The sequence below is a fragment of the Odontomachus brunneus genome, unplaced genomic scaffold, assembly GCF_010583005.1.
Source record: "Odontomachus brunneus isolate Ranch 3 - 2012 unplaced genomic scaffold, Obru_v1 Obru_scaffold_128, whole genome shotgun sequence".
In the NCBI taxonomy this organism is placed as follows: Eukaryota; Metazoa; Arthropoda; class Insecta; order Hymenoptera; family Formicidae; genus Odontomachus; species Odontomachus brunneus.
Window position 1 is genome coordinate 632,787 of NW_022639578.1, and position 27,406 is coordinate 660,192.

The following is a 27,406-nucleotide window of genomic DNA, read 5'->3' on the forward strand; positions in this document are numbered from 1 at the left end:
CCTGGTCGCGACTTGCGGCGGGAACGAGAACGAAGGTCGTGGAATGAAGATTAAGAAAGGAGTGGGCACGGCCGCGTGATTGGTAATCCCTTCGGCCGGTAAATCCGGCATGGAAATGGAACAGAACGCGCATTCGAGAAACGATATTCGTTATTCATTGGGCGGCCGGGCGTGCGTGAGTTCACGCGGCTTGATGTGCGTTGGGTCCACGTGATCGCGCGTCAATAAATTTCCATTTAGGATCTCGCGGTCGCTCTTGGGCCCCGGTATTGAATTTCAGAGTGGATTTCGCGTCGCGAACCTGTGGCGGCAGCTCGGCGGAAGACTATTTTGCCGGCCGTTGACGAGGGTGAACTAGTCGAAGTTTGCACCGTGGAATTCCGTTTCGGGTGATATTGCTTCGGACACGAGGCGAGATTTAGTTCACCGTGTACGCACGTCGTATCATTAAAGTTATGCTACGGAATTTAATCAATTGCGCGCGAGCGCTCTCAGATGATATCACGCCGCCGAGGATATCAACCACCCATCGATCTCGATGTTGTGCACAATTGAGAGCGCACAGCACGTTAAATTAATTGAGCTCTACTGCCAGAGCGAAGATTGAAGAGAGTTGGACGCCGATCCATTTTTCCAGATATTTGGGGGAAATTAGACTTAGATCGATTTCCGAGTCGCACCGTGGACGAATCTCGTTTGTACTCAGTGCACAACCGAAAGTGCTCTCTGGGCAGAGTACAGAGAGAGAGAGAGAGAAAGAGATATATATATATATATATATATATATATATATATAGAGAGAGAGAGAGAGAGAGAGAGAGAGGGGAGGGAGAGGGGGCATCTTATTACAATGTATTCCTTCGTGATCCTCCCAGAAACTCCGGAATCGTGAGATGCAATCCGCGTGTCACGCGCAGCGAAACCGAGACGTCGGCTATCGACAATGAACCTGGGTAGATATCGCGCAGGTAGACGCGGAGCGTGCACGTGGATGCATCGCGGCGCATCCCCGCGGTGCATCCAGATTGCGGTGATAACGCGGCGTTGCTGTACTTGACACACCGCGGCGAGAGATTATGTTGCACGTGCGCCGGACGTCGTGGCGATTCAGCCGGCGAGGTAAAATGCGGCATGACGAACGGCCGCGGCTCTATCTCGCGGCGTTCCAACCGGTTTCTTTGCGCAGAAAATTTCGCGCAGGATTGCCCCGCGATGTCCGTGAATTGAGGTACACGTGCGCCGATGATCGCGCTCGGGCTACCGCGAACCTCGTAGCTATGTATACGCTGAATGCTGCGGGAGGATAGATTACATTACATCCCCGGACAAGGAATGTTGCTCCGACTTTTTTCACCGAACTCCGCCTCGTCCCTTCCCCGAGTATGCGCGACGCGATAGCGAAATATCCGTGTAAATCCCGTACGTGGAATATCTCTCGTGAATAATATCTCGAACGAAGCTGCGCTTTCTGTTGAAGATAAATTCAAAATGTAAAATATATTTTACAAGTCAGTTACAATTTACACGTTAAGTTTCTTCGAGTGAAATTTCACTCGGAAAACAAAGTTACATTCATTTGAATTTGTGTTACTTTCCACGAGTTTCACTAACAATACTTGAAATTTTCTGATGAAATATTGGCACTGTGAAACTTTAATATTTATTAGCAAAAAGCTATAATCTTGGATCCATAAAAGATGTCTTGTATGTACTGATTGACTATATCCAAGCAACTAACAAAATGCGCCTCTATACATTCTAGAGACTCTAGAATTCCTTTTCAGGTATTACTTCCTTTATGAAAGTTGAATTCATTTGGGTCTCATGGACCCCACATTGTGACGCGGAGGATTAATATATTTTTTGCGGAAACGATATTTATATAGCCAAGTGATATCCCCAGTGTATTTTTCGTGAAAATATTGAAATATTCATTCGTATAGGCGAAGAACCCACTTTAAGTTTGAATAAAACATTCGATTTTGTGGTTTTCGCTATTACCTCTAACGGATTTTTACTTGTTTTGTGCGATGCCGCTCTAAAAAATGTAGAGAGCGGATATACCATCTTAACAACGATTTCATCGTGCGAGATCCAGTTGCAAATTGCCCGCAAAGCACGTCAAAAGAAAGCGCTCGGGGTGACCGCCATTACATCGAACTGGAATCAATGAAGACATTTATCTTCCTGTTTCTAATCTATAGAATGAGAGATTGGTTATTCTCGTTCCGAGATATTAATACCTTACAAGGTGGGCCATGAGAGGCATGGCAAGCTGCTATTAAATCTGATAAATAGGACGGTGAGATAGCGAAGTCCGCCTCTATTACGTTATCGTTCGAACGCAGATAGATTCTGCGCCTTGTGTCTCCGCCGATTTCGGATAAAGATCGGGCCGGGAGTCGCCCGAGACAATGCACAGATCCTCGAATTAGCCGATTTACAGCTCTTAGAGCGCAAATCGATCGTTCAACGTCGTTCAAACACATCGAGATAAGTGTTAACCTTTTCTCTCCGCCGCGACAGAACGACGGAGTCTGGTAGTACATGCGTGCTTTCGCCATTTATCACGTGGGGTCGTACGCGCGGTTTTTGCGGCTCCACGACCGTGAGTGAGATATGAACCACTCGAGGAATCTTGCCGCCTCTTTTTTCGAGGCCCGGGCGTGTACCCTTTTCTAGGAACACTCGCCTCGTAATTTTGGTCCGTTCTTTATCTCGGTGCGACGGGAAATTTAAAGGTGGTCGCTTTGAGACGCGCGTTCCTCATCAAGAAGAAATTAGAATCACGATATGGAGGCGGATACGTTGGTGAATTATACTTTGATTAATTTCTTGCCACACAGGTTGTATCTGTATCGTGTGACGGATATTTCAAGCCTGAAAGCCGCATACCTTCGCGGTCACGTGTGAAGAAGCCCAAGAAGGTAACGTCCGAGTTCGGTTTAGAAAGCTTCGTGTGATCCGCGAGCCATATTTCAAGGTGTCCTAAGGACCGGTCTATTGGAGCGTCCATTCTGATCGGATAATAAGAAGGTTCAGTCCAATGAAGGAAGTCGCAATTGGCCGGACGTCGCTGTAATCCGACGCTGTCCGTCATCGTTACATAATCCGCACGAAGCTCCGATGCTGACGAAGTCGCGTCGTTCGCGTTTTCAGGAGTTGTTTCCGCGACTCGAAATAGATATAGAAATTGCTGCACGCGATTGTGTAACGTGGCATCATGTTGAAAATGGGCCAGCGAACCCACTTTTCGGACGGATCAGCGAGAGCGTGTCGCGGAACGAATTCACTGCGTTCATCGACGCCGTTACGGTGTGAGGCAGAACGCTTCTCTCTCTCTCTCTCTCTCTCTCTCTCTCTCTCTCTCTCTCTCTCTCTCTTTCTACGAATGTCTGTAAAATATCGTCGAAATTTTGTGGCGTACAGAGCACGCACGTGTACGCATCTGCCTGCGCCGGCATCGAACGCTTCGGTCGAAGTGTCATAAAAGCGAAAGAACCGGCCCGCTGGTCAAAGACACATACGTGTCGCCGTGCGGGGCGTGTTATTACTGAGAAACATCATAATCCTATATTCAACGCAGATGCACACACAGGCACACATGGGAGGAAGGTCACGTATAAATCTCTCCGGACCCTTCGTTACGCACGCCCCCAACGTGTCCGTGGAATTTATTCATAGAGTCGGCGAGACCATGTGGACTCCCAGAAAATTAACAACCGGCCTCGCGGAGCGGTCTCTTTCTGTTACACTTTACGATTATTGTACGTTGGCCATCAGAAAGAAATTGTCGGATTTCTATTTTATATTCTTCTTCCCGAACACTCTTACGTATCGTCTCGCGGCTCATTAAGGGCGTATTGTCTCATGTCTCAAAAACAGTGAATGAATTTTGAAGAAATTTAGATTAATCTATAATGCATCAAAAAGTGGTCGTAGATAAGTTGATATTTATTCAGAATCTGGATCAAAAGTTATTCCATTTTGAGATGTAAGCTTAGTAAACATAATAACGCCAAGTGACGTTTTAATGACATTTATAACGTTAATAATATATCATTTGATGTTATCCTGCTTAGGAGTATTTTAAATCGTGTTGTTTTGTGGAAATATATGATGTTGCTACCTTTAGTAAAGAATGAGATAATAAAAAAAAAAATAATGACAAAAATCTTAATTTTTGTATATATATGTTTTAAGTATTGAAAATGATGTGTGCAAAGTTTCATTGTAATTCAAAAATAAAAATTCAAGTGTCAAAAGTGATATAAATAAAATTACAATGATATATGATATAAAAAATTACAATTATATATGATATAAAAAATTACAAAAATGTAGCGTTAAAGTAAAAATATATTGTTATTCAACTGCATCATGTGTGTATATGTATATTTTTGTATGAAAAACAGATATATTAGCGTATTTATAATTTATAGTTATTTTTTTGTAGGGATTATATAGGCAATACATCATTAAACACGGATTGTGCTGTATCGCTCATCTCGTCGAGTAAAATAGGTATTACGTAAGCGTATTATTTCACGAACGTAAGTTTCTTTGGAAAGAAACTAATTAATAAGAGTCAAGTAGGTTGATGGTTACGATTAATTACTTATTTATTATGGGAGGATATAATAACGGATCAACGTCGACGACGTTGATTAATTGTAACCATCAATGCTGCTCTTATTGGCCAGTTTTTCCTTGATTATACATCAGTGGACCGTAATACAAATTATAGTAATTTTTTATGAATAAATACCTTATTTTTCCACAATTTGTCAACGAGTGAGAAAAAGCGCAGCTTCCTTTGAATCGATACTGTGTATAAAAGCTCACGGTGAAAGCGCTGGATGACATTTGCAAGTTTGTAGAATAATCCCCGAGTTTCTATTTTTTTTAACTTTTTTGCACATTTTTTGTCTCCTACGTGTACTATTTTGTGTCAACGAAGCGGCGACAATCCGCCTTTGTCCTCGATAACAGCGTATCGAGCTACACACGAAGCTTTCGGAGGATACGATCTCGCGCGGTTACAAGAGTAAAAGAACACTTTACGATTCCACTCTCGCCGCTATCCGAGTCTTCTGAGAGCGATGAGCGCTCCACTTTCCTGGTTTTGACACGAAAGGCTCAGCAAGTTCTTGGCGAACCGCTCGACCGACCAGAAACAGCTGTTACCGAAAGTTTCCGGAAGATTAAAGAAGAAAGCGCACCCCGTCGTTGTCTTCCGCTTGTGCTTCTTATGGTTAACCGGACAGGCTGTTGGATTTTGTAACTTATATCTGCCGCGGACATTCTCGATCTCAGAAATGGCGGAGTTTTCATCGAAAATATCGCGGAAACAAACTTTAGCAATATAGCACCCCTTCAGGTATAACACTTTCGGATATAACACGTAGACAAATCGTAGATAGATTTCACATAAATTGGTCGATTCATTCAACATCTGTTGTTTGGAATAGTTATTTGCAATTTTACTGATTTTAATATATTTCATACATAGAAAAATATATACTGCGTTCAAAAAAATATTATTTGTTTCAAGCATTTCATAAGTTTATGTTCCGCAATTTATCATAAGTTTTCATCATATTAACTTGTCATATTATACGCATCAAATTTATTTAAAATACATGTTAAATCATACTATAGTGGGGGTAAAAAATAATGATAATTTTAGTTAGATTAATATTTCTTTTCTCAGTGTAGTAAGTTTAACGTCTTAATAAAAAATTTGAAATTGAGGAAAACATTCTATTTGTTTACTGCAAACAAAGTCGATCTAAATCTTTCCTCGATAAAGTTTCATATAATATTCTTATAGAAAGAATACATTCTTTTAATAATAATGAACTCATAATAATGAACTTTTTTAAAATTCATGATGTGTATATTTTAAAATTATTATCAAAAGAAGACAATCATCTTGAAGACAACCATCACTTAAAAGAAGGATAGTAAATGGAGCAATCGCTTTTCTCAGCAGTAGAAATGACATTTTTTTGTGTGTAGCTTGAAATTATTTGACGAAATCATTATGTATCGCTTTATTCATGTACACACACACGCACACACACACACACATACACACGATTTCATATTTACAATGGCTATTCCGTTACCTTTGCGGCTTTAGCTTACGACGGAGCTTCTTACACAACCACTTGTCGTAGTCCCGAGACGCACCTGTCGGATTTGGGGCCTATGATGAAACATCGTCGCGAGTCACCCATGTCGAGGACCTTTCTAACTCATTGGTATGCCAGAGAAGCATAAGGGTAGATACCTACCAGATAATTTACGTAATCCGCCGGAGCGGAGCGTCTCTCATTGTTCCCGGTAGTCGCGGTAGACGTTTGACACAAGCCACTTGAGCATATGTCTGAGACCCCTGCATACTTTCGAGTGACCCATAAATGACAATGGAAATAAGTAAGGTCAACACTGCGAAGAATACGTCTAAGGGAGATATTCATAATCAGATTTTATATTTAAAATCGTCTTAAGCTCACCTTCAGATGCTGATTTTGTTGGCTACGGAGCATCTGAACTCAACACAATCTTTAATATCAAACTATGGCTCATGTATCTCACTCATGTATCTCACTCTAATTTTGAATTATACACTAAAAAAAATAGTTGAACATTTTTATTTGTGCGATATAAAGTTTATTTCCGTGAATAAACTTTACATCTGATAAATAAATTTTTAAGTCGTAGAAGGAGGAGGGCATAACTAGGTGGCGGTGGGACGCCATGCGTTCGAGATCTGCGTATCTTTTTCGTTCCAGTACTGGGATTCTGTAACTCGTTATTGGAGTTAACGACAGTTTCGTTATCGTTGCGCAGCTTTTCTACGCTATACAAAGCTGCGCAACGATAACGAAACTGTCGTTAACTCCAATAACTAGTTATAGAATAGGGCTACTGAGAGAGAAAAATCGAGAACACGGTTTTGCTAGGCCGGGACTCGAACTCGGGTCTTTCGCTTGCCGGGCGACTGCTCTAAACCACTGAGCTACCTGACGCTCCACGCTCACGCCACTTTCATCTTCCTAGATAACGCTCAGAGATGTTCGGAAACGACATCTCTGGCGCAATTCCGAGCGCACGGCGACTACTGAGAGAAACAATATTACTGTATCAAATGGCACAGCTGTCAGTCTCTCAAAATCCAAGGTTGCTATCCTTTAAGACTTGCTGTCTATGTACGAGTATGCCGTTTCCACCGGTGCAAATAATACAAATAAGCCCCAGGGTCGACGCCAATTTTTTGACAGCCCCTGGGTGCTTGGACGCAATGCGCCATGGGGGATCCACCAATATTTTTTCTCAGTGTACTACAATTTTCTGACTCCTTTTTCAGATACTACGTAGAAAATCTTCGAAATTATTCATATCTATTTATATATTTATCTATTTATTCGCTAAAACCGAGGCTTTCGGGTGCAATTTCGAATGGTAATAATGCAAAATCAGATGCCAGCAATATAAAGTGCGCGTCATGTGCCGATGTTAATCTCGTTTCGACGCACCGTTATTATGCATACGCAATGAGTTCTGAACTTGGACGAGCTTAATTACTACTGATCGCCAAGCGACACGATAATTGGAATGCTCCCGAGGCTAATTACGGAGAGTACAGAGCGTGTGTCGGTTGGTTCATAACCCCGGCTATCTGTCTCCCGGATGGACACGCGCGCGATACGTCACGAGACTCACACAGACACGCACGGCATTGCTTTTATTTGAACGGCGTGTTTTCGTCGCGCCAATTCCGCCGATTATGTCACCGGATACAATCGTTGCGAGATGCGGTATGTAACAATAATTCTTATCTGCTGGTCACCCAGTTTACGGTTATCGTCGACTCCTAGCGCCGACAATGAATGAACGGTTATCGTGGGTTACTCCGTCTCGTTTCTTTCTCTGTCGAAGCTCTCTGTGAAAGCTTTAATTAAAAGTTCATGTAGCGGAAAAGCACGAGTTCTCGCACGTTCTAAACTAACGAATAATCCTGAAAAATGTCTCACCTATTCCCTAAAGTACAATCAGTCTATTATATCTTTCATATATTGAGAGATCTTCATCAACTGAGAAATTCTACGCTCATAACTGGCGGTTCGGTTATAAATATAGCGCTACGATCACAGTAAAATCTCACTGAAAAAATCAATCAATGGTAGTGGTTATTGCCGTTATTGATGCACTTTGTAAATACAGACAGTGTCATTGCATTCAATGCGCGTGGAAGCCGTTAATTCCACCGTCACAAAGGCAGAAAGTTGGATTTGGTATAAAGTGAAAGCAACGAATTTGTGTATTACAGATTTTGCAGTGAAATTTTTCTTCCATTGGTCAAAATCACTGAGCGTAATAAGACGGAATAGTAAGATGGGAATGTTCTCAGTGAAAATCAGTGAATACTCCTTGATCATTAGTGAAATTTTATTTCACTTAAAAATTTGTTCTTTAAGAAGCTTTTGAGAAGTTTTTACTGATTCACTTTAAAAGAGTATACACTGCTGTAATTTGATATAAGACGCTAACCTAGAAATCATGTGGAAGTTGAGCAAGTTGAGCCATTAATTACTACAGCGACTTTTCCACGACTAATTTTGCACAGGACCGCTCGTGGAAGAATTATTAGCGCCGTCCGCAAAAAGCTCACTTATCCATGCAACGTCTCCCTTTCCTACTTTCTCTGTTGTTTATTCCAGCAGAATAGAGTGGGGCGACCCGCGTAAAACATTTGCGCCGGGCGGCTGACCCCAATAATTTAATGCATATTACCGCCGGTTTATGCGCGACGCCTTGTTTAGCGAAGATAAACTGCTGGGCTCTAAAAGATAGACAGAGAGAGAGAAAGAGAGAGAGAGAGAGAGAAGACTGACCAAAAGTAAAAAGCCGCTCCTGCGGGCTGCCGTGGTTTTTTCGCAAAAAATGCCGCGGCGCGACATCACTTGCATTTTATTGCAACGTTAAATGTAAGCCTTTTTCTCTGTGTGGGTTGGATGATTTGTTGCAAGCATGAATTAAGCTCCCGGGAGTGAAATTTTATGCAGGCATATACGGGACAAGCCGAAACAGTCGCATAAAAGTCAGCTGTGTGAATTCATATTGCGAGCGTTCGCATTTGCGTAAGGCCTGATATTCATAGGATTTATGCGCGCACAAAAATTACTCGAAAAGGTCTCGTAATTATTTCAATATTAAGTACCTGAAATTAGGGTGCAAATTAAAATTCCTATTATTCCTTGTTACGGTATACCTACACTGTCCGCTGCATCATCGTTCTAAAGCAGATATTTACAAAAAAAAAAGAAGGAAATATCTTTAGGCAAAAGCACTGAGTCTGCAACTTCGAGCGTGCGGAGTATTAAGCACGAACAAATTAAACGTCTCGCGTGATCGAGAATCGGATGTAAAGTTACCAAGTCATGTGCAAGGCATTATCGCGAATGGCTCGAGGTTAAAATTCCGATCGTCGCTACAGCTAAGTCATACAGCGTTTCATTGGAGCCATGATGCGAAAATGTTGGCGGTAAGATCTCTAATTCCCGATTAGAAGTCGCCAACGTCGTTCTTAATGACTTATCGTTAATTAAATCTCCCGTTCGATCTTCTCCCCTTTGTGCGCTCTGCACAGATCCAGAAACTAGGCTGCAACTTTTTTTTTCTCGGAATACTTGATCGCCGGACGGTTTGATCATTCGAATAATGCACCACTTGCAGATAACAAAGCGCGTCCCAGAACTGTCGCTATTAATTTATCCAACGACTCCTTGGCCGCCTTAGAATCGGTCCTCAAGGAAGATATGTCCTCAAGAGAGAGATCCTCGTAAATAATTAATTTTTAAACTGGAGATAGTTCTTTTGTGATTATTGAGATTTGATCTCTCTCAAAGTTTGATTATGAAAATTTCTAATCAGTCGATAGGCAAAAAATCGAAGTTTTTCAAACAAGGAGATGTCATACTCGAAAATTTCATTGGCAAGATACTGGTTTTTGCATACAAAGTTTATGTTGTATTGGCTGCACAGAATTACAAATGCTTTTATAGGATGAAATTATGTGCAGAAATGAATTGGAATATTTATTATTTGTTATTGTTTTCATTGCAAGCAATGAGAACAATAACAAATTTCAAAATTGACACCTGATATGATATTTCGACGATGGTCTTTGCGTCATTGATATTTACGGACTTCGTTATCCACTGTTACATCTCCTTAAGCATCACAGGTCTCGGATCATGGTTAGTTATTTTTACGATACTACTCGGAGAATAAGGATAATTTCTTTTTGCGATATGAGCGCAAAATAATGAACACATTAAACGGCACATACTCGACGTGCGTGGCTCTTGCGTAACTTTAGCGACAAACAACGTACTTAATGTCGACCCGGTTGTTTGGCACGTACTTACATGTATATGAGATTATCTACAAGGATACGGCCTCGTTTGGCAATATCGCGCAATATTTCCTTTTTACTCACGTAACAACTTACGCGAGATATAATATTTCCTGCTTTTAACGAAAAAAATGGTTCCATTTTCATGACAATCCGTAATCTTCAATAAACACAATAAAAACAAAGATATATAACGCACGAAGCAAGAATATATTGTTATTGCATAGTTGCGTCTTGGCACGTGAGAGGAATTTCTCCTAAAACCGTTTAATCGTAAATCTTCCGGTTTTCCCGTGGCAGAAAGTACCAATTATCCCCGTGTAATCATCGATATCCCACCGACGATCTGCGCGAACGCTCTCGAATGTTTCTACGCGCCAGGGAAAACTCGTCAGATAATAACGGAATAAGGTCTTCGTGGGCGTGGAGGCGAAAGACGTATTTCCACGTTGATGAGATTATAGCGGGCATAAATAACGGAACGGACGTAACCGCTATAGCGCGACAGGAACGATGGGAACGTTCGCATCGAGATCTTATCTTCTCGCCGAGTAACCTTGTCGCGGCGCGCGACTTTTTGCGCGAGGATAGGGTTCTTCTAGTTAGGACAAAGAATGATGATTCCTGATTGGTCTGGCATCCTGTCCGCCATTTTTAGGGTTGACGTGAGTGGGAGTGGGAGAGAAACACTCTAGTAGGAGTGTAGGAGAAGCTCCAAGACTGAAATAAACGAAGCACACCGCAGCTTCATTCATTTACTCATTTCTTCCCTACAAATAGCGGGCGATGTCCTAACAGCGACTTGAGGAACTCCACACGAAGGTCTGCGATCGCGAGTTTTCCGTCTCGTTCGTAGAACCATAGAAACGAGAGTTCTACTCTCCCCGCTTCACTTAGGAATCCATCAAAACAGATCTCACTCAGCGATTCATCTTGCGATTCATCTTGCGCAAGATCGCGTAGATATTCCGCTGCGTTTTACGATCGAGGCGCGTCCGCCGTGAAATCGTTCGATTCATAGGAACGTCGTTGTGCCTCTCGACCCGTTCCATTGAGAAAACCTTTCACGTGTACGTATACGTGCATGTATACGTGCTCGTTCGCGTGGATATGTGGCCGCCGAAGACGTACCGACCAGCTCCTCGAAGCGAAGGACTACATACGCATCTTGTCGTTGAATTGCACATGTTGTATGCATAAGTAGGCGCAATAGATACTACGCGATTGCCAATCCCATTGTCCCATGCGATACACGGATTTGCTTTTTGCATTGCTCGTTATCACGCTTTGGTATTTTCCGCCGAGGAAAATGTAATGCGATATTGCGACATCGATACCGAATACCTCACGCGGTAACCATTTTGAACTATTAATTAAATCGATACAATAATAGTGATAATATCATCCGTACAAAGGACACTACGTTAAATTGATTTATAAGCCACTGTATATTTTGGACATGTATTTATTGTAAGAGAAACAGTGTGAAAGAAAAAAAAATAAACCGTGTTCAAAAATCTCGAAAGCTAGTTGGAAGGAATGAGTATTGTGTGATCGGGCAACTCTCTTCCAACCCGCTTTTGAGGCTTTTAAAAGCGAATTATTCTTTGATTTATTATTTATTACAAGATATTAACGGGCCGTATTTGTTATAGATTGAGAATCCCTGTTCCATTGTTTCTCTCTTAGTAAATACATAAATGAAAGTAAACTTATTATCAATATAAATCTTGGGCCAATTTAGTCTTTCTTAAGCATACAACACTTTACGGCCTCAAAAGAAGTTTCAAAAATAATTTTTCCACCATAATCATTTGACTGCACTCAGAAATTGAGCGATAACTGGACATAGGAATATATATCCGCGGAATAAATGGGACGTCGCGAGAATCTTGACTGTCTGGATTCTTGGACTCTTTTCGCCTTGGGAGTATTTTTATTCGGCAGTTTCTAAATTTATTCGGGGATATTTCCGACAGCTTCTATACGTCATTGATCGCGCCGGCATTAATTCAAAGCAGACCACCGTTTCTTCGAACTCAACTTTAGGCCTGACAGAACATTAACGGCGGCGAGCACACCCTCGTAGATCCATATCGTCCCAGATCTATGTACCTTCGTCCCAATTGGATATCCCTGCGGGATTTATAGTCGGCCGTGCAAACGCAACACGCACCGTCGTGCGTCATGACCGTAAGTCAGCTTGACGTCTGCGTACGCGGCTTCCTACATCGGGTTAGTCGCCATTTACGTAACGCTATAAAGCCCGCGTATCGCGTAATTCCAGCGTCCCATATTCAGCATCTCGTCGTCCATGTCCGCGATGTCTTTCATCTCGCGAACCATCGCGGGGCATCCGGGAACGTGATGCGGAACGGCCGCTTCCGGCGGATCAAAGCACGTAAAAATGGAAATGAGCGATTGTGTTGCGTATTCGCCGGTGTGCTGCGCTAAATTAATTAATCGCCAACGGCTCGCGCGCGATGTAATTACATTGTCATGAGAAGTACGAGTTACGAGGATACTGAACAGCTTTTATTAGATTCAGCTTGCTTGCTACGTACCAATAAGTGCATACAAATTATGAAAGTCATTAGTAAAATACATAAATGAAATCAATTATAAGTGGATGTCGAGTCGAGACGCAGCAGAGATCAGATGAAAGTAGATTCAACGTGGAAATGTAGAGACTGGCTTTTTAGTTTCTGGAATCTTTTTCCCTTGTGACTATACTTCCAGAAGCTTCATAATTTGTATTCATGTGCTCTGTGCGTGACGTGCGTTATAGTGATAATTTTTATCTCCCAAAATTTAAAGCGTAATTTACTGCGTCTCACGGCTGAAATAATAAAGCTGTGAAATGTTTCTTTCCCAGCGGTTACATTAGCGTAGCCGTTCTGACCTCGTGACTATTTAGTTGATGATGGTAACGCGTTAATAATGTTAATTGGCACAAATTGAAAGTGGGTCGACTATAAATGAAGCTAAAACAAACGATTCGATTCAAAGAATATATTAGAGTTCAAGGATAGACGGTGATTCTTCGTCGGGAGCAGATCTTGAGACTCATCTTGTTCTCATCATGCAATATCCGGCGATTTGGAACCTCGTCATTGGGGACTGCGTCCTTCAATGTATGAATGGACAGTGGAATTTTTTTTAACTCGATGTAACTGAGAAAACGACACTTGCAGATTTATTTATAGAATATAATGTTTATTCACAGAAACAAACTTTTTATTTTACAAAAGTAAACTCCCGCAAATAAATTTTCAAGTATTTTTTCTCAGTGTAACTTGTGATTCTTGACATATAAAAGTTTACTTTAAAGAAATTTATGAATAATACAAACTTAATATTAGTGACAAATTTGAAAATTAAGATCGACCAGATCAATGACTCCTAAAAAAATTAATTTCGCTATTAGCGGAATCCTATTTTATATAGCTTCAAAAAAATTTGGCTAAAACTAAAAAGAAAATTATTTAAGTACGATATTATTTCTTTTCAGAAAAGAAATATTCTTTCGGTAAAAGTTTTCGAATATAAGATTACAGGAAACTATCACATTACAGGAAACATCTTGCAACTAGAATTCTTTTTTAGATATTGGAATATTTTGCTTTTAGTATTAGAAGAATATTCTTGACATCCATAACATGAGAGAATTCCGCTAAGGATGAAATTATATTTTTTGGGTGATACAAAATTATAGGATTCTTATTTCACGTCTGTTTATAATTCTTTTTCATTTCGTAATAATCTTTCTTTATAGCGTAGTTATTGCACAAATCTTGTAAAATATATAACATTTGGATGTAATTAAATTTGAATGCGTCAGTAGATTAATGAATTTAATTATTCGAGTCAGCACGCCCGGCAGACTGAGCGCAACGATATCGACAGTTATGAGCGATGACGGAAAAAAACGATAAATTTCCAGGAGTTCTATAAATAGCGCCGGCATATCATGGGAAACATAATGGCAGTCCACGTTGCACAATACACCATCGACAGATCGACGGCACGTCGCGTAGCTTGTAAATCGCCGTGTCAGTCAGTAGCGCGATCGGCAAAACAACAATTCTCCCGTACACTTTTAGGAGCAACGTCAACAGTGGCCGGGCGGCGGACGTGTAATTTGACTTGTTAAGCCGATCCATTAAGGAGATATGGCTATCGTCAGTGCCGTCATCGGGCCTGCCGCGCGGGCGGACTCGAGGTCGCCCATGTCCATCGCTAATCGCTGCTGTCATGCAGGCGGAATAAGCTCGAAATTCAACTGCTCCCTCGCAGAGCGAGATACTTTTGTAAACACAGCATCTCGCGCACGCCATTAGCCGATTGGATCGCTAAATGGAACGCATTATGTGACTTGTCTACGCCGTCGTTTCGTATGGATTATTATTGTGCGCGCCATATTTCTCTGAAACTACGTTAATATTTATGGCGGCATACGCGAGGGTAAGAAAAAAAGAAGAGAAAATCGAAAACCACGTCGCGGCGCGGTATAATTGGACTTAACCGAACCGGATCTCACTTCCCGTCATTGTGGCATCTATCAAATCGTGTCATCGAAGTGATTCTTCCCGCGTTGATTGAAATGTCGCGGTACGTGTTCGCGTCGCGCGCTTTCGCGTCATACATTCCTGAAATGATCGTCGCGCACAGATTTTTCTAATGATACGTGTCGCTGCGACAGTACCATTTTCGACATATGTCGGAGCAATGATTGGCCGAGCGGAGACAGACAGGACACAGTCCTTGGGAGTCACGCGATGCCGTCGAGAACCGTTGGGGAAGGCATTTCTCGCGTGTGTCGGAACGTTCCCCGTCATTATCAGCGCCACGTGACTTCAAGAAGCGGCGAGTTGGCGTGAGGTCGAAGATAATTAGCCGGCAGGACAGAATATAAGAACAACATCAGACGCGGGTCGCGTGTCGCCGAAAAACCGGCACGGATAGTGCCTCGCGCGGTACAGCTGCATTATCGATCTCGACGCAAGGATGAAACATCCGCAAGGACTATAAAAAGAGCACGCAAAGAAATTAAGCGAAAGCCATAAACTTTAATGGCGACGTTTAAAGGACGATAAACGCTCGCCGGTAAATTTTCTTTACAGCCGGGATATATCATGATTGCAGTAGGAATGATACTCGTAAATTTCGGTGTACATCGCGAGATGATTCTCACTACGCCGTGGTGTCAAGTGCGTTGTAAAAGAAATATAATTTATATATATTATTTAATGTTGTAAAGAGAAATATAATTTAAATTTATCCCGATGGCCAAATAGCCCCGGTTTCCTTTGCATGATGAAAGAACATTCAAGTAATTACAATAATTTTATAGTAAAACATCAAACATGCATAATACTTTTAAACAAATATATAGTAATTTTGTTCATAATTCTGTATGGTCTAGAATTGCAAAGTTTTTGTTATAATTTTTACTACAATATTTTCTCCGTGGCACTTATTGTTTCTTGTCCTTCAAGTCTATGTAAAGTTTTCTTTTAAATGCATGTAAAACCTTCAATCTTTTCGATAGTTTCATCAGCAGATGAAACGCACATTTCTAATCCGGCTAGAACTTATGATTTTTTTAGCAAAAAATATGAAAAATGTTTAATTTATCATCAACAAATTGAAAAATATGTATAAATTTATATTTATACGCGTTGAAAACAAAACTTACGTGGCATACAATCTTAGGTCTGAGAGGACCAAAAAAGATTTCAAGTGCGTACTGTTCGGTTATTTCGAAACAAATAATGATCAAACTGTGCCTCTATACATTCCAGAGATAAAGTTCTTTTAAGGGTAGGTGGTGTCACTTGATCGTTGGCGAGAATTGGTGAGCAATCAAATATTCATTCGAGTCTCACAGATTTAACATCATACGCGCAAGATTAACACACTGTATCTAGAATAAAAATAATCGCATTGTAATGTCTAATCTTTTGCAACGGCAGAAACAAGGGTGACATGATGGCATGACTGATGTACCGTATTAAATGATCCGAACGCTTTATTTATGGCGCAAATATAACGACTTGACCGTCAACTCATCGAACACTTCGAGTTCATGTTGCAACGGCGAAGTGATGTATAGCGAGACGTGCCTGGAAAGTATGTAATCGCCGAAGAGAATTTGCAAGGGAATTGATGTCCTATCAGTCGGCCGCCCGACGGCGATTTGTTTTCCTAGACGTCTCATACTTCACGATCTATCGTGAGCTTGTAATTGCCGGATTCCTGGCTTTGTTATTGACCGGGTCACATGAGGTTGCGGATATAAGTGACTTATGAGAGGCACTTCGCTCAGGTGTGACGGGAAAAGTATAACTGTTGGAGAAGAGAATTCTGTAGTTTATACACACAAATAACTAATTAATAAATACGTTCCACCGACAACGTGTCTAAATGTGCAAAAGGTTCATTCATCTTCAAATATTAGACACCACATTTGAAAGTCTTTTTCCATAAACTCTGAGTAAATGTTAATAGGAATAAAGCATTTTCTAAGTGGAAATATGTCGACGAATGAAACATGTACTCCGTACGGAGGGAATTTTATAGTAAAAGTTACCGTAGAATTTTGTAATCGAGAAACAGATAGAAGAGTAGATCAGCATTCTGCAATAATTCACTATCCTTTCATTTTATGTGTGTTAATTATATTTTAGGAACTAAAATGTATTATTAAAAAATTTGTTACGTTTCCAACGAATGTACTATATTCCTTAGCAAAATAGATCTTACTAACATTTTATATAACAGTACAATCAGAAATATAGTAAAATCAGAAAGAATTTATGTGAAATAAAAACTATAATATTTTCTCAGTATATAGAAAAAGGCTTCATCGAGATCTATGATAAAATAAAAATAAAAAAATAAAAATAATCATTTGTAGACTTTACAATTTAGATTTATCTGCACCTTGACATGTTCCATCGCTACCGACTGACTGTCGGTATTGTTTAACGATCTATTGACAAGTGATCGTATCTTGTCTCCTTTCCCCCTCGACCTACGTAATTTAATACAATTAATGACCGCACCTGTACGGCCTTGATCGCGGGTGATTGTCGGTCGATAGATCGAACGCGGCATCGAAATTGCGACAGAAAGAATTCGCCGGGAATGTCGTTTGACGTAACCGATGTCGTGATTGTTGCGTGACGCTGCACTAGTGCGGTTGTCGGAAATCCACGTACTCGCAGGTGCACTGCGGATTTAAATATTCAGTGTCGCAATGCAACGCATAACCGCGTAATGTGCGAGCGTTCAAGCGTTTCACACAGTACAGATTCTCTCGGTGTTTTGCATTAAATATAATAATACGTATGACATATTATGCATCTCTTTTCACATGTTCATTTTATCTGTAACGTTCTCTTGGAACGATTAAAGAATGCTTAAATGATTCAATATTAATTAGGTTGATAGTCAAATTTCACGTTCACGCTGTCGGAATTTCCTTTCTTAATTACGGAACGTCTCGGGCTGAAGGCAACGCGTAAAATCATTTAGCACCGACGTTTTATCAAATACGAATGGGGTTACACACCGCGACGGACAGGCCAGATACTACTGTGTACAGGCACCGTCGAAAAATTGCTCTCTACACTTCGTTAGCGATGTTAATCAGCGCCGCGACGCATGCGGGAATTTTAATACGCGATCTTGTCATATTTCACTTTCTACGATAAGTTTCTGCTCTCGACGGCACGTGCGTTGCATGGTAAGAAGGCCCCTTGCGAGGTCATTCTTCTAATTAACTTAATTGACAGCTTTGGTAACATACGATGTGCCGCTCATATATTTTTTGGTCAGTCTTACGACAGAATTCGCAGCTGTACCCGCATCTTCGAGTTACGACCGAAGTTAGGAACGCGATTGATACCACCGCAGCTTGATGAAGAATAATGTTAGCATTTTTAGAGTAATCTAATTCATGTTTTTTTAGCCACTAATATAAAGGAGAAGTGTAACGTTTTATGTTAAAATTTGGAATCTTTGCGGATTATGTACATACGTATATTTAATGTATTCTCTCACGCGTATTTAATAATATATAAATAAAAATAAAATAAGTGTAATAAACATGATAATATATATATGAATATAAGTGATAATATAATATAAATATAATAAAAATAAAATATATATAAAAATATATTTGAAATAATATACCTGCACAAACGCATAGAGATAATAAGAAAACTTATTAAATAATTTTCTAACATTTTTAAATTTAATTTAAAAATTAATTTAAAATTTAATCTAAAAATTTAATTCAAATTTTTAAATTAAATATTATAAATTAAATATTTTATATATTATCAAGGAAAACTTATTATTATAGGTAAAAGATCGAAATAATATTGTCCTATTGTTTATAATATTTAATAATAGAGAATATGACGATTAGAATATTAGTGCATTATACAAAGCATCTTAAAATGAAATCGATCGCGCGTGACCTTGCAGCGTTTTGCAATCTCAGCAGAAATTGTGGATATAATGTCGCAGGCTTTTATGTAAACGTAAACGGCGGCGATAAAGTACAATTTCAGATGGTTTGCCAAGATGCGCGTATTAATGAGAGCTGTCGCTTCCGCGTTTTGCTTAGAAATCGTTTTTAGTTTGCCGACCTTTAATCATTCTAAGACACGCGTGCGAGACACCACGTGCATCGGTGCATGCGCATATTTACTCACGTAAGTCAAGATGAAGGATCCACGAGACTCGCGGCATATGTGTGGTACACATAGATCCGACGGATCTTCGCGCCCGGTACTACAAACAAGGCGATGGATATTGGAGCAAGGATTAGATCTCTCTCAGGAGAAGAACGTGACAGTAATAATTTTTTTATATCCATAATGATTCAGAGACATGATAAAATTCACGGCTGGCTGGCAGTAATTTGACACGTGATGAGCGCAGACGATCGGATAAGCGCAGGACAGAAACGCTTCGTCGACAAGCGTTCGAGATGAAAAAGATATTGCGAGGTAGGATCGCGTGATCCTGAATCACAATTCGCACTTTCCGGCGCGGGACGTCTAATTATACCAACTGTCATAACAGATAAAGGATATTTATAGCGCTGCCTCAGCGCACCTCTCGACAAGAAAAGTATCTCTCACATCTTGCACGTCGAGCCGATCGATTCAAGCGCGCATGACCGTCGCTTATTTCTCGTGTCGACACGAGTGGCTTCGCACGCTGACTTTTATCGTATTGAAAGTCCAGTTTCTTATTTCATATGTTTTTAAATTATGAAACCTAGCGAAACCTGATCCTTTTTAAGTCCTTGGATGAATCATGTTCTTGCCGAATTGATCTCGTTACATTGATCAAGAGCGCAAAACGCACACGGCAGACGAAGCGTGGCGTATCACGCACGGTGCCACGCACGAAGTCACTTGAATGCCATCACAGTGAAACAGGGGATCAGTCATGTCTCATTATTAATTAATTATGGGAATCAGTCTGCTCGCACGCGAGCATTATCAGATTGGCTCTCATTACCTGACAAATAGAGTAACAGTGACTGCCAACACCTTTCCAATGAGTAATCAAGTATGCAAAATATTTTTCTGAGCATTATTATCGAATAATATCTATTACTACCGTATACAGATTATCTATTTAATGGAAAATAATATAAGCAAAGATTCCTCTAATTAATGGAAACGTAAGCAAAGATTAATATTCACTTAATAACACAGTCGATATTTCTTCATTTCTCGTATACCGAGAAGAAGATCATATTGTGGATTTATACAACTCGCAGACGTTGCAGGATCCACCGTCGAAGGCTTCTTGCCATGTGCGTTGAGTTAATTAACGCCCGCATCAAAACGGCGATGTTAATGTCTGGATACACACACGGTCGGTGTGAAGAAACTGGATGTTATATGCTTCTGAGAATTCGTAATTACGTATGTAACATGCAAAAGCAATTAGTACTTCGCGAATGTTGGACTAATACGTGTAGCGTCATACGTGTGGCTTATAAACAATTGCAGCGTTAGTTAAAATGATAAATGCAAAGTTCCTTATCGCATGTATTGATTTGTAATTTGTATCGTATCGTAGAATAATTCCTTATCGCATGTATTGATTTGTAATTTGTATCGTATCGCGCTGTGAGATCTCAAAATTTTTTGGAATGAAATTTCATTCAAAATGAGTGAAAAGTGGCAGTATTTTCACTGAAAGCGACAGTGAAGAGGCTGCTACTCGAAAATCGTAGGAGTGAATGTCTCATTCAAGTTTAGAATGAGTTCTTTAGATTTAAATGAACGAATATTTGATTCAATTAGAATGAATGTGTTCCTGTGACCGTAAAGTACATTAGATTTATTCTTGAATTCCAAATGAAAATATTCACTCGGCGATTTAGAGTGGAGAATTTATTCTGTATGAGTGAAAACCACTCGAATTGACTCTCTCTACTTTTTGAATGAAATCCGACTCCAAGAGATTTAAAGAACGAGAAAAGAAATCATGTCTAAAATATCTCCGTATTTTCAAGGAGACAGTGTATTTAGAGAGAAATGATTGATTATTAACTAAAAAGATCATTGCAGATCTCGATCGCGTTACTTTCCACATAATTGAGCGGCGAGTAAAACCGCGGTAACTCACGAAGCATCGTGAATTAAAGCGTACAGCTGCGCCGCGATCGATATATTTTCCTTCGCCGAATTGCCGAAAGCAGCCTACGTAGCCGGATAATACCAACGAATTACGGCAGAACGAGAGTGGTTAGCACACGGTAAATTTCGATTGACCGGGTCAACGATTGGTCGATCAAGTTCAGCAGCCAGTTAGCCGACAGTTAGCCTGCTGTCGTCCGGCTAACGACTTAATGACGGGAATTCACCACTTACGAGTTCCTCTTTTTCTTCTCCATCCTCTTCTCCTCTCTTTTCTTTCCGTCCCGTTCTCGTTTGCGCTTCTCTATCTCTCCTTCATTAGCAATGCTATTGGCGCAGAACAACATGGCCAACGGTTCGGTAACAATGTCGAAAATTAGTCGATACTTAAACGGAATCACCGTTGGTCTCTGTTTTGTCGCATCGATTAACTACAACCAACAGATAAATTCAGATAAATGCCCGTCAAATAGCAATTTCTTTTTGTGCTCTTTGTATGTCTGCTTTTCTTCCTCTGTTTTTAATTAAATGACTAATCTGAAATGTCAAATGTATATAAAAAGAAATTTAAAAAATATCATGACCAAAATTACCACACTAAGAAAAAAATCTGGAAATTTATTTATTTATTGTAAGATATAAAGCTTATTTCTGTGAAATTCCTTTTTAGCGTATATATTTGCTTAAAAATATATTATGTATGTTTGATTTTTTACTTCAAAATTATTGTAATTACTTGAATATTTTTCATATTAGGTGGGCTGTTAAATTTATTTCTACAGTAATTTATACTAAAATTTCGATATAGTCTAGCTTCACAGAAAACATTGTAAAAACAAGCAGAAAAACAATTAATGTAATTTTTATTACAATATTTTCCTCGTGTATTAATAGCATTGCTGAAAGGAAGACTGCGAATTTATCGTGTTTCTAATATAATACATTTTTTCGTAAATACAGAAAGAGAGAGATCGGTTGTCTACGTAACTCTTTACTCACAGATTGAAAAGGTTCTCTTGAAAATTTTCAATTGTCCCGATATAGGAGATTGTTCGTGTATTCCTGCGGCTCCTTCTTCGGAAACTTAATCACATTGCTTCACAATATCTTTTAATACTAGATGATACTAGGAAATAACATTACAACAGTGGACTGTCATTCTACAGGTAATGCGTCGTGCGACAATTCTGTGAAGCAGAAACCATGGATGACAGATTATTGTCTTCTATGCCAATCGTTCAGGAACAAGCGCGAGTTATTTAAAAGAGTTATTTAATGTCGTTTACCCGTTTTCTCTCGATATCCTCCCGGATTGTAACGGAAATAATTAGCTCTGCTTTTTAACACGGTAATTGTTTCAGTTCAGGTTCAGAAAGTGTAGAAAGTGCGGCAAACCTGTTGACAACCGGACGAAGCGAAAGTTTTATAACGTCGTGTATCAGAAACCTGAGCACACTCTGTACAATGTATAACACGTCGGTGAGAACATATTTTAATATACATTTAATTACGCTCGTGTCATTTGATCAATGTCGGTGTCAAGCGTCGTAAATTAGACTGTATATACCTATCGATGAATAACTTCGGCCGGTTTCGCTCCTTTTCGTTTTCATCGCCGTTAAGTAAATCGATCCATCGGACCGGTTGGCGTGTGAAGATAATCATCTTGAACGCTATCATCTACGGCACATTAAATTAAGGTTAAGCCTTATCCGACGATCGCAATCTAATCTTCCATTACGATCTGACGTGCTTCAACCGGTATATATCTGCAGCCCCAATATTATAGTCGCTTGTCGATCACAGTTCAACACCTGTAAATCGCGAGAACGTTTTACAAATAATAAATAATCATTATTACTCTCCCTCCCATTATAACATTATTTCGCACGTCGTATTTCATACGACTAGATTTCGATATTGTGCGACACAAGTCTCTCTCTCTCTCTCTCTGTCTCTATCTTTCATTGCTTGATAGAAATATGTCCTAGAGCGCTTAACAAATAAAGCATCTATCTATCTTTCTCGTGTAAAGTGAAACTTTCTCATTATAATGCAATACAGAAACGCTACATGCATGGTGATATCTCTGTTAATCTCTGTTAACTATATTTTTTTTCAAGGAAGTGTATAATCAACGGACAATCATTATAGACATTAGCATTGAACAGCATGTCATCAGATTTAATGTGTCAATCCTCGCTGTGCGACTATTGACTAATGTGTAAATCCTCGCTTTGCGTGCGTTAGCGGAAAAGATGCCGAGCAATTCTTTACGTAATGTAAAATGTCCCTTGCTCTTGCGTTTTGCGGACTATATAGACGGACACATTCGTGAGTGGGATCTTGCCGAACGCTCGTGTAAGCATTTAGACTTTTATCCTCGTTTCTGCGCGGAGTGCAATAAATGTTGTGTCAATTCATCATTTCGGTGAGCACTTCTGTGAAAGTTTAAACAACTGGATCAAAGTTAAGGTTAAGCAGTTTGTCTTAAGAATAGATGGTGCTAAAGGTGTGAATGTTACAAAATGAACGTAAGTACAGACTGAATCATCCGAAATGATTCACTATTAACATTTTCGTACAAATTTTCAAATATTCGAAGGAATGATATTGGAATGCTGTAACGGAGATTTCTATTTTATGAAAATTGTATTATAATTAGGCAACTTTTTTGAAGCTACATTGTTAGCAAATTTCGCTAGTAATAGCGAATATATATTATATATGATATATTTTGAATTAATATATAATTTCCTGCACTTTTGTTATGAAGAGTTCTTTAGTGAATGGGTTTCGCTGAATACGAATGTAACTTCAGAAACTGTCCATCACGTTAGATTTCCGAGAAAAATAAAGGTTTAAATCTCCAAAAACGTGTTTTTGATTATTTTTATAAAATAGTAACGTATAAACTAGACGTGTCAACAACTTTGAGAAGGCCTGAAATTGAAACTTGAATTTTTATCTTTATTGAAAAAGTCGGAAATTTAAAGTTCAATTTTATAGAAACCATCCTCATAAGGAAATAAAGTACTGTCATAAAATATAACAAAATAGCTAAATTATTATTCACACTCAACAAATTTTTAGGTAAACTTCCGTTTGAGACAGGCTCAGGAAATAATAAGATTGAAGGAAAAAATACCCCATTATCATCATTAAAATTGCACAAACAACCTAGAAATAATTTAAAAAATTTTGTATCCTCTAGAATGGGATTCCCCAGACGACATAATGTCTAAAATTGGAACATAAGACGTCTTAAGTATCATCTTTAAGATGTCTTTCAGACAATTTACGTATAAATGTCTTTAAGGTGTCTTAAAGATTATCTTTAAGATGTCTTATGTTCCAATTTTAAACATTATGTTGTTTGGGTCTGATTATATTTTTGTTATAAAGAGATAGATTTCGGAGATAGATAGATTTCTAGAGATAGAGGAGTTTTCGTGGTCGCTGATTATGAATATCCAGAAATTTATTGGATGTGAGACATAATTTTGCTATTTTGTTGTATAAACTTATGATATTGTTTCATTCTTCTGCGAGGGTGACTTCTACGAAACTGCACTTTAAGTTTCCGACTTTTTAAAGTGGAGACGAAGGTTTAAGCATCAATTTCAGATTCCCGTTTCTCTTTTTCAGTGAATAAGAAATAGTTTATTTGGATGTCCTTTGTTTATAGACGACAACCGTTGTGACTGAGACAAACACATTACAATGGCAAGACTACCTTGTGATCGCCGCGGTTATGTTGGTCTCCGTCATCATAGGAATTTATTATCGATTCAGCGGTGGTAAACAACGTACAGCGTCGGTCAGTTTCTAAAAGTCAATTTTCATTTAAGCTAAGTATCCGTTTAGATATTGTTTTAGCGTTTCAGCTGACATGACCGAACAATAAATGATTACGGCAAACGGTTTCGCACGCCTCGTATCTTCCCTCAAAAATAGTATAATATTGGGTGTATTTTACTTTTTTACTGATTTAACCCGCCGTATAATAGTGACGAGCACCGAAGGATCCACTCTGTGGATCATAAACGATGCTTCCTGTGTACGAGGCTACTTAACCGATCGCACAATTACCACCAACAGGAGTACTTCTCCGCGGAGAACTCGATGGGCGCTCTACCCCTCGCGATAGCCTTGATGGCTTCCCATATATCGGCAATTACCATGCTCGGAATCAGCGGGGAATCTTACATCACCGGCGCGTTCGTCGTGATAATGTACGTCTCCGGCGGTTTCGGCATACCGCTCATCGTCTATGGGTATCTACCAGTGTTTTTCGAGATGAAGGTCATAAGCATCTACGAGGTAATTGCCGGACGATCGTGACTATTATCTACTATTAACAAGCGTATGCAGTAGTGGTTCTTTAAAAAAAGCCAGTTATGTCACTTTATTTCGCGCTAGCATATAATCGAATACGATATAAAATCTTGGAAAAAGAAAAGTTAGAAAAAATGTAGAGGAAGCAGAGAAATTTCTATAAAAGCGGAAAACTCACAGGAATACGCAATATCGATTTAAAAATCCTGAAGATTTCGAGTCAATTCACACAAGATAGGTACTTACATCTTGTATAAATCTACCAAGTCTATTTAGATATACCTTAAAAAATCGCAGCACGCTTTGTTTCGAGGACTTTTGAAATAAGTGGGATTTATATGATATTAGGTGCACTAGGCACTACAAATAAAAAACTTTGAAGCGTCATATAAATCACTCATTGCTTTTCTTTAAACACTTCAAAGCGTTTGTAGCGTCTAATAGACTCATAGTGAAGTCACCAGAATTATATCTGAAGTGAGATTTTGATAAAAAAAACTAGTTACAGTTATTAAACTGAAAAAAAAACATAACTAATTGCAAATAGAAATACGCAATAAGTATCCAGATGTAAAAGTAACCAGACATATGTAACTAGATGCGTTACAACAGTGGGATATCTTGAATCACAAATCTACTACAAGAATACTTTGCAAGACGCTTTTATTTTCTTTCTTTCACAAATTTCTATTCTCCTCTCTTTAGTATCTGGAGAAACGATTCGGGTTGCATCTGCGACTGATGGTGAGCGCTGCCAATTTTACTGAAACATTACTACTAGCCGGAGTAATGTTGTACGCTCCTTCGTTAGCTCTCGAAGCTACCACAGGCCTATCCAGTACTATGAGCATTTTGGTGATCGCTATAATCTGCACCTTCTACTCAACGATAGGCGGCATCAAAGCCGTTCTGGTCACCGATATTTTCCAAGGCTTTCATATGGCCATTACCCTCTGTACTATAATCGGCATCGCTGCTAACAATGTTGATGGTGGACTCGCTAATATTTGGCATATCGCACAAGAAGGAGGCCGTCTCGATTTTACTGAGTGAGTTAGTCCAATTAACGCGTGACCGTTGAAATTAAATGATTTCCATACGTTCAAAGTAATTCTCTCTAAAATTTTTGAAGTAAAATTTAGTTCAAAAAGTAGTGCAAGCAAATATACAAGATATAGTTAAATAATTTTAATAAAATCGCCATAGCTGAGACACGAACTATTCTAAATTTCTTTAGCCGAGATTTCAACCGAAATATTTCAAATCTGTGCTAAATTAGTCAAAAATGGTTCGAATCTCGGCCAAACCGAGAGAGAGAGAGAGAGAGAGAGATTCGGCAATTTTAATTAAAATTTTAACAAAAACGGCATAGCTGAGAGACAAACCATTTTAAATTTCTTTAGCCGAGATTCCAACTGAAATATTTCAAATCTGTGCTAAATTAGTCAAAAATGGTTCGAATCTCGGCCAAACCGAGAGAGAGAGAGAGAGAGAGAGATTCGGCAATTTTAATTAAAATTTTAACAAAAACGGCATAGCTGAGAGACAAACCATTTTAAATTTCTTTAGCCGAGATTCCAACTGAAATATTTCAAATCTGTGCTAAATTAGTCAAAAATGGTTCGAATCTCGGCCAAACCGAGAGAGAGAGAGAGAGAGAGAGATTCGGCAATTTTAATTAAAATTTTAACAAAAACGGCATAGCTGAGAGACAAACCATTTTAAATTTCTTTAGCCGAGATTCCAACTGAAATATTTCAAATCTGTGCTAAATTAGTCAAAAATGGTTCGAATCTCGGCCAAACCGAGAGAGAGAGAGAGAGAGAGAGATTCGGCAATTTTAATTAAAATTTTAACAAAAACGGCATAGCTGAGAGACAAACCATTCTAAATTTCTTTAGCCGAGATTCCATCCGAAATATTTCAAATCTGTGCTAAATTAATAAAAAATGGTTCGAATCTC

At 39.3% G+C, this 27,406-nt stretch overlaps 2 protein-coding genes across 7 annotated transcripts in view; one reads left to right on the forward strand and one right to left on the reverse strand.

Moving 5' to 3' along the window:
• Positions 1-27,406, reverse strand: part of LOC116849895 (tensin-3) — a 245,469-nt gene that overhangs the window by 168,042 nt on the left and 50,021 nt on the right. The gene's annotated exons all lie outside the window — the stretch shown is intronic.
• The window catches only part of LOC116849896 (putative sodium-dependent multivitamin transporter), a 7,817-nt gene continuing 3,850 nt past the window's right edge, over positions 23,440-27,406 (forward strand). The window contains exons 1-4 of the mRNA XM_032827533.1: positions 23,440-23,639; positions 24,794-24,925; positions 25,207-25,428; positions 26,149-26,492. Coding sequence (XP_032683424.1) covers positions 23,634-23,639; positions 24,794-24,925; positions 25,207-25,428; positions 26,149-26,492 — 704 coding nt within the window. The 5' untranslated portion in view covers positions 23,440-23,633. The remainder of the gene's footprint in view (positions 23,640-24,793; positions 24,926-25,206; positions 25,429-26,148; positions 26,493-27,406) is intronic.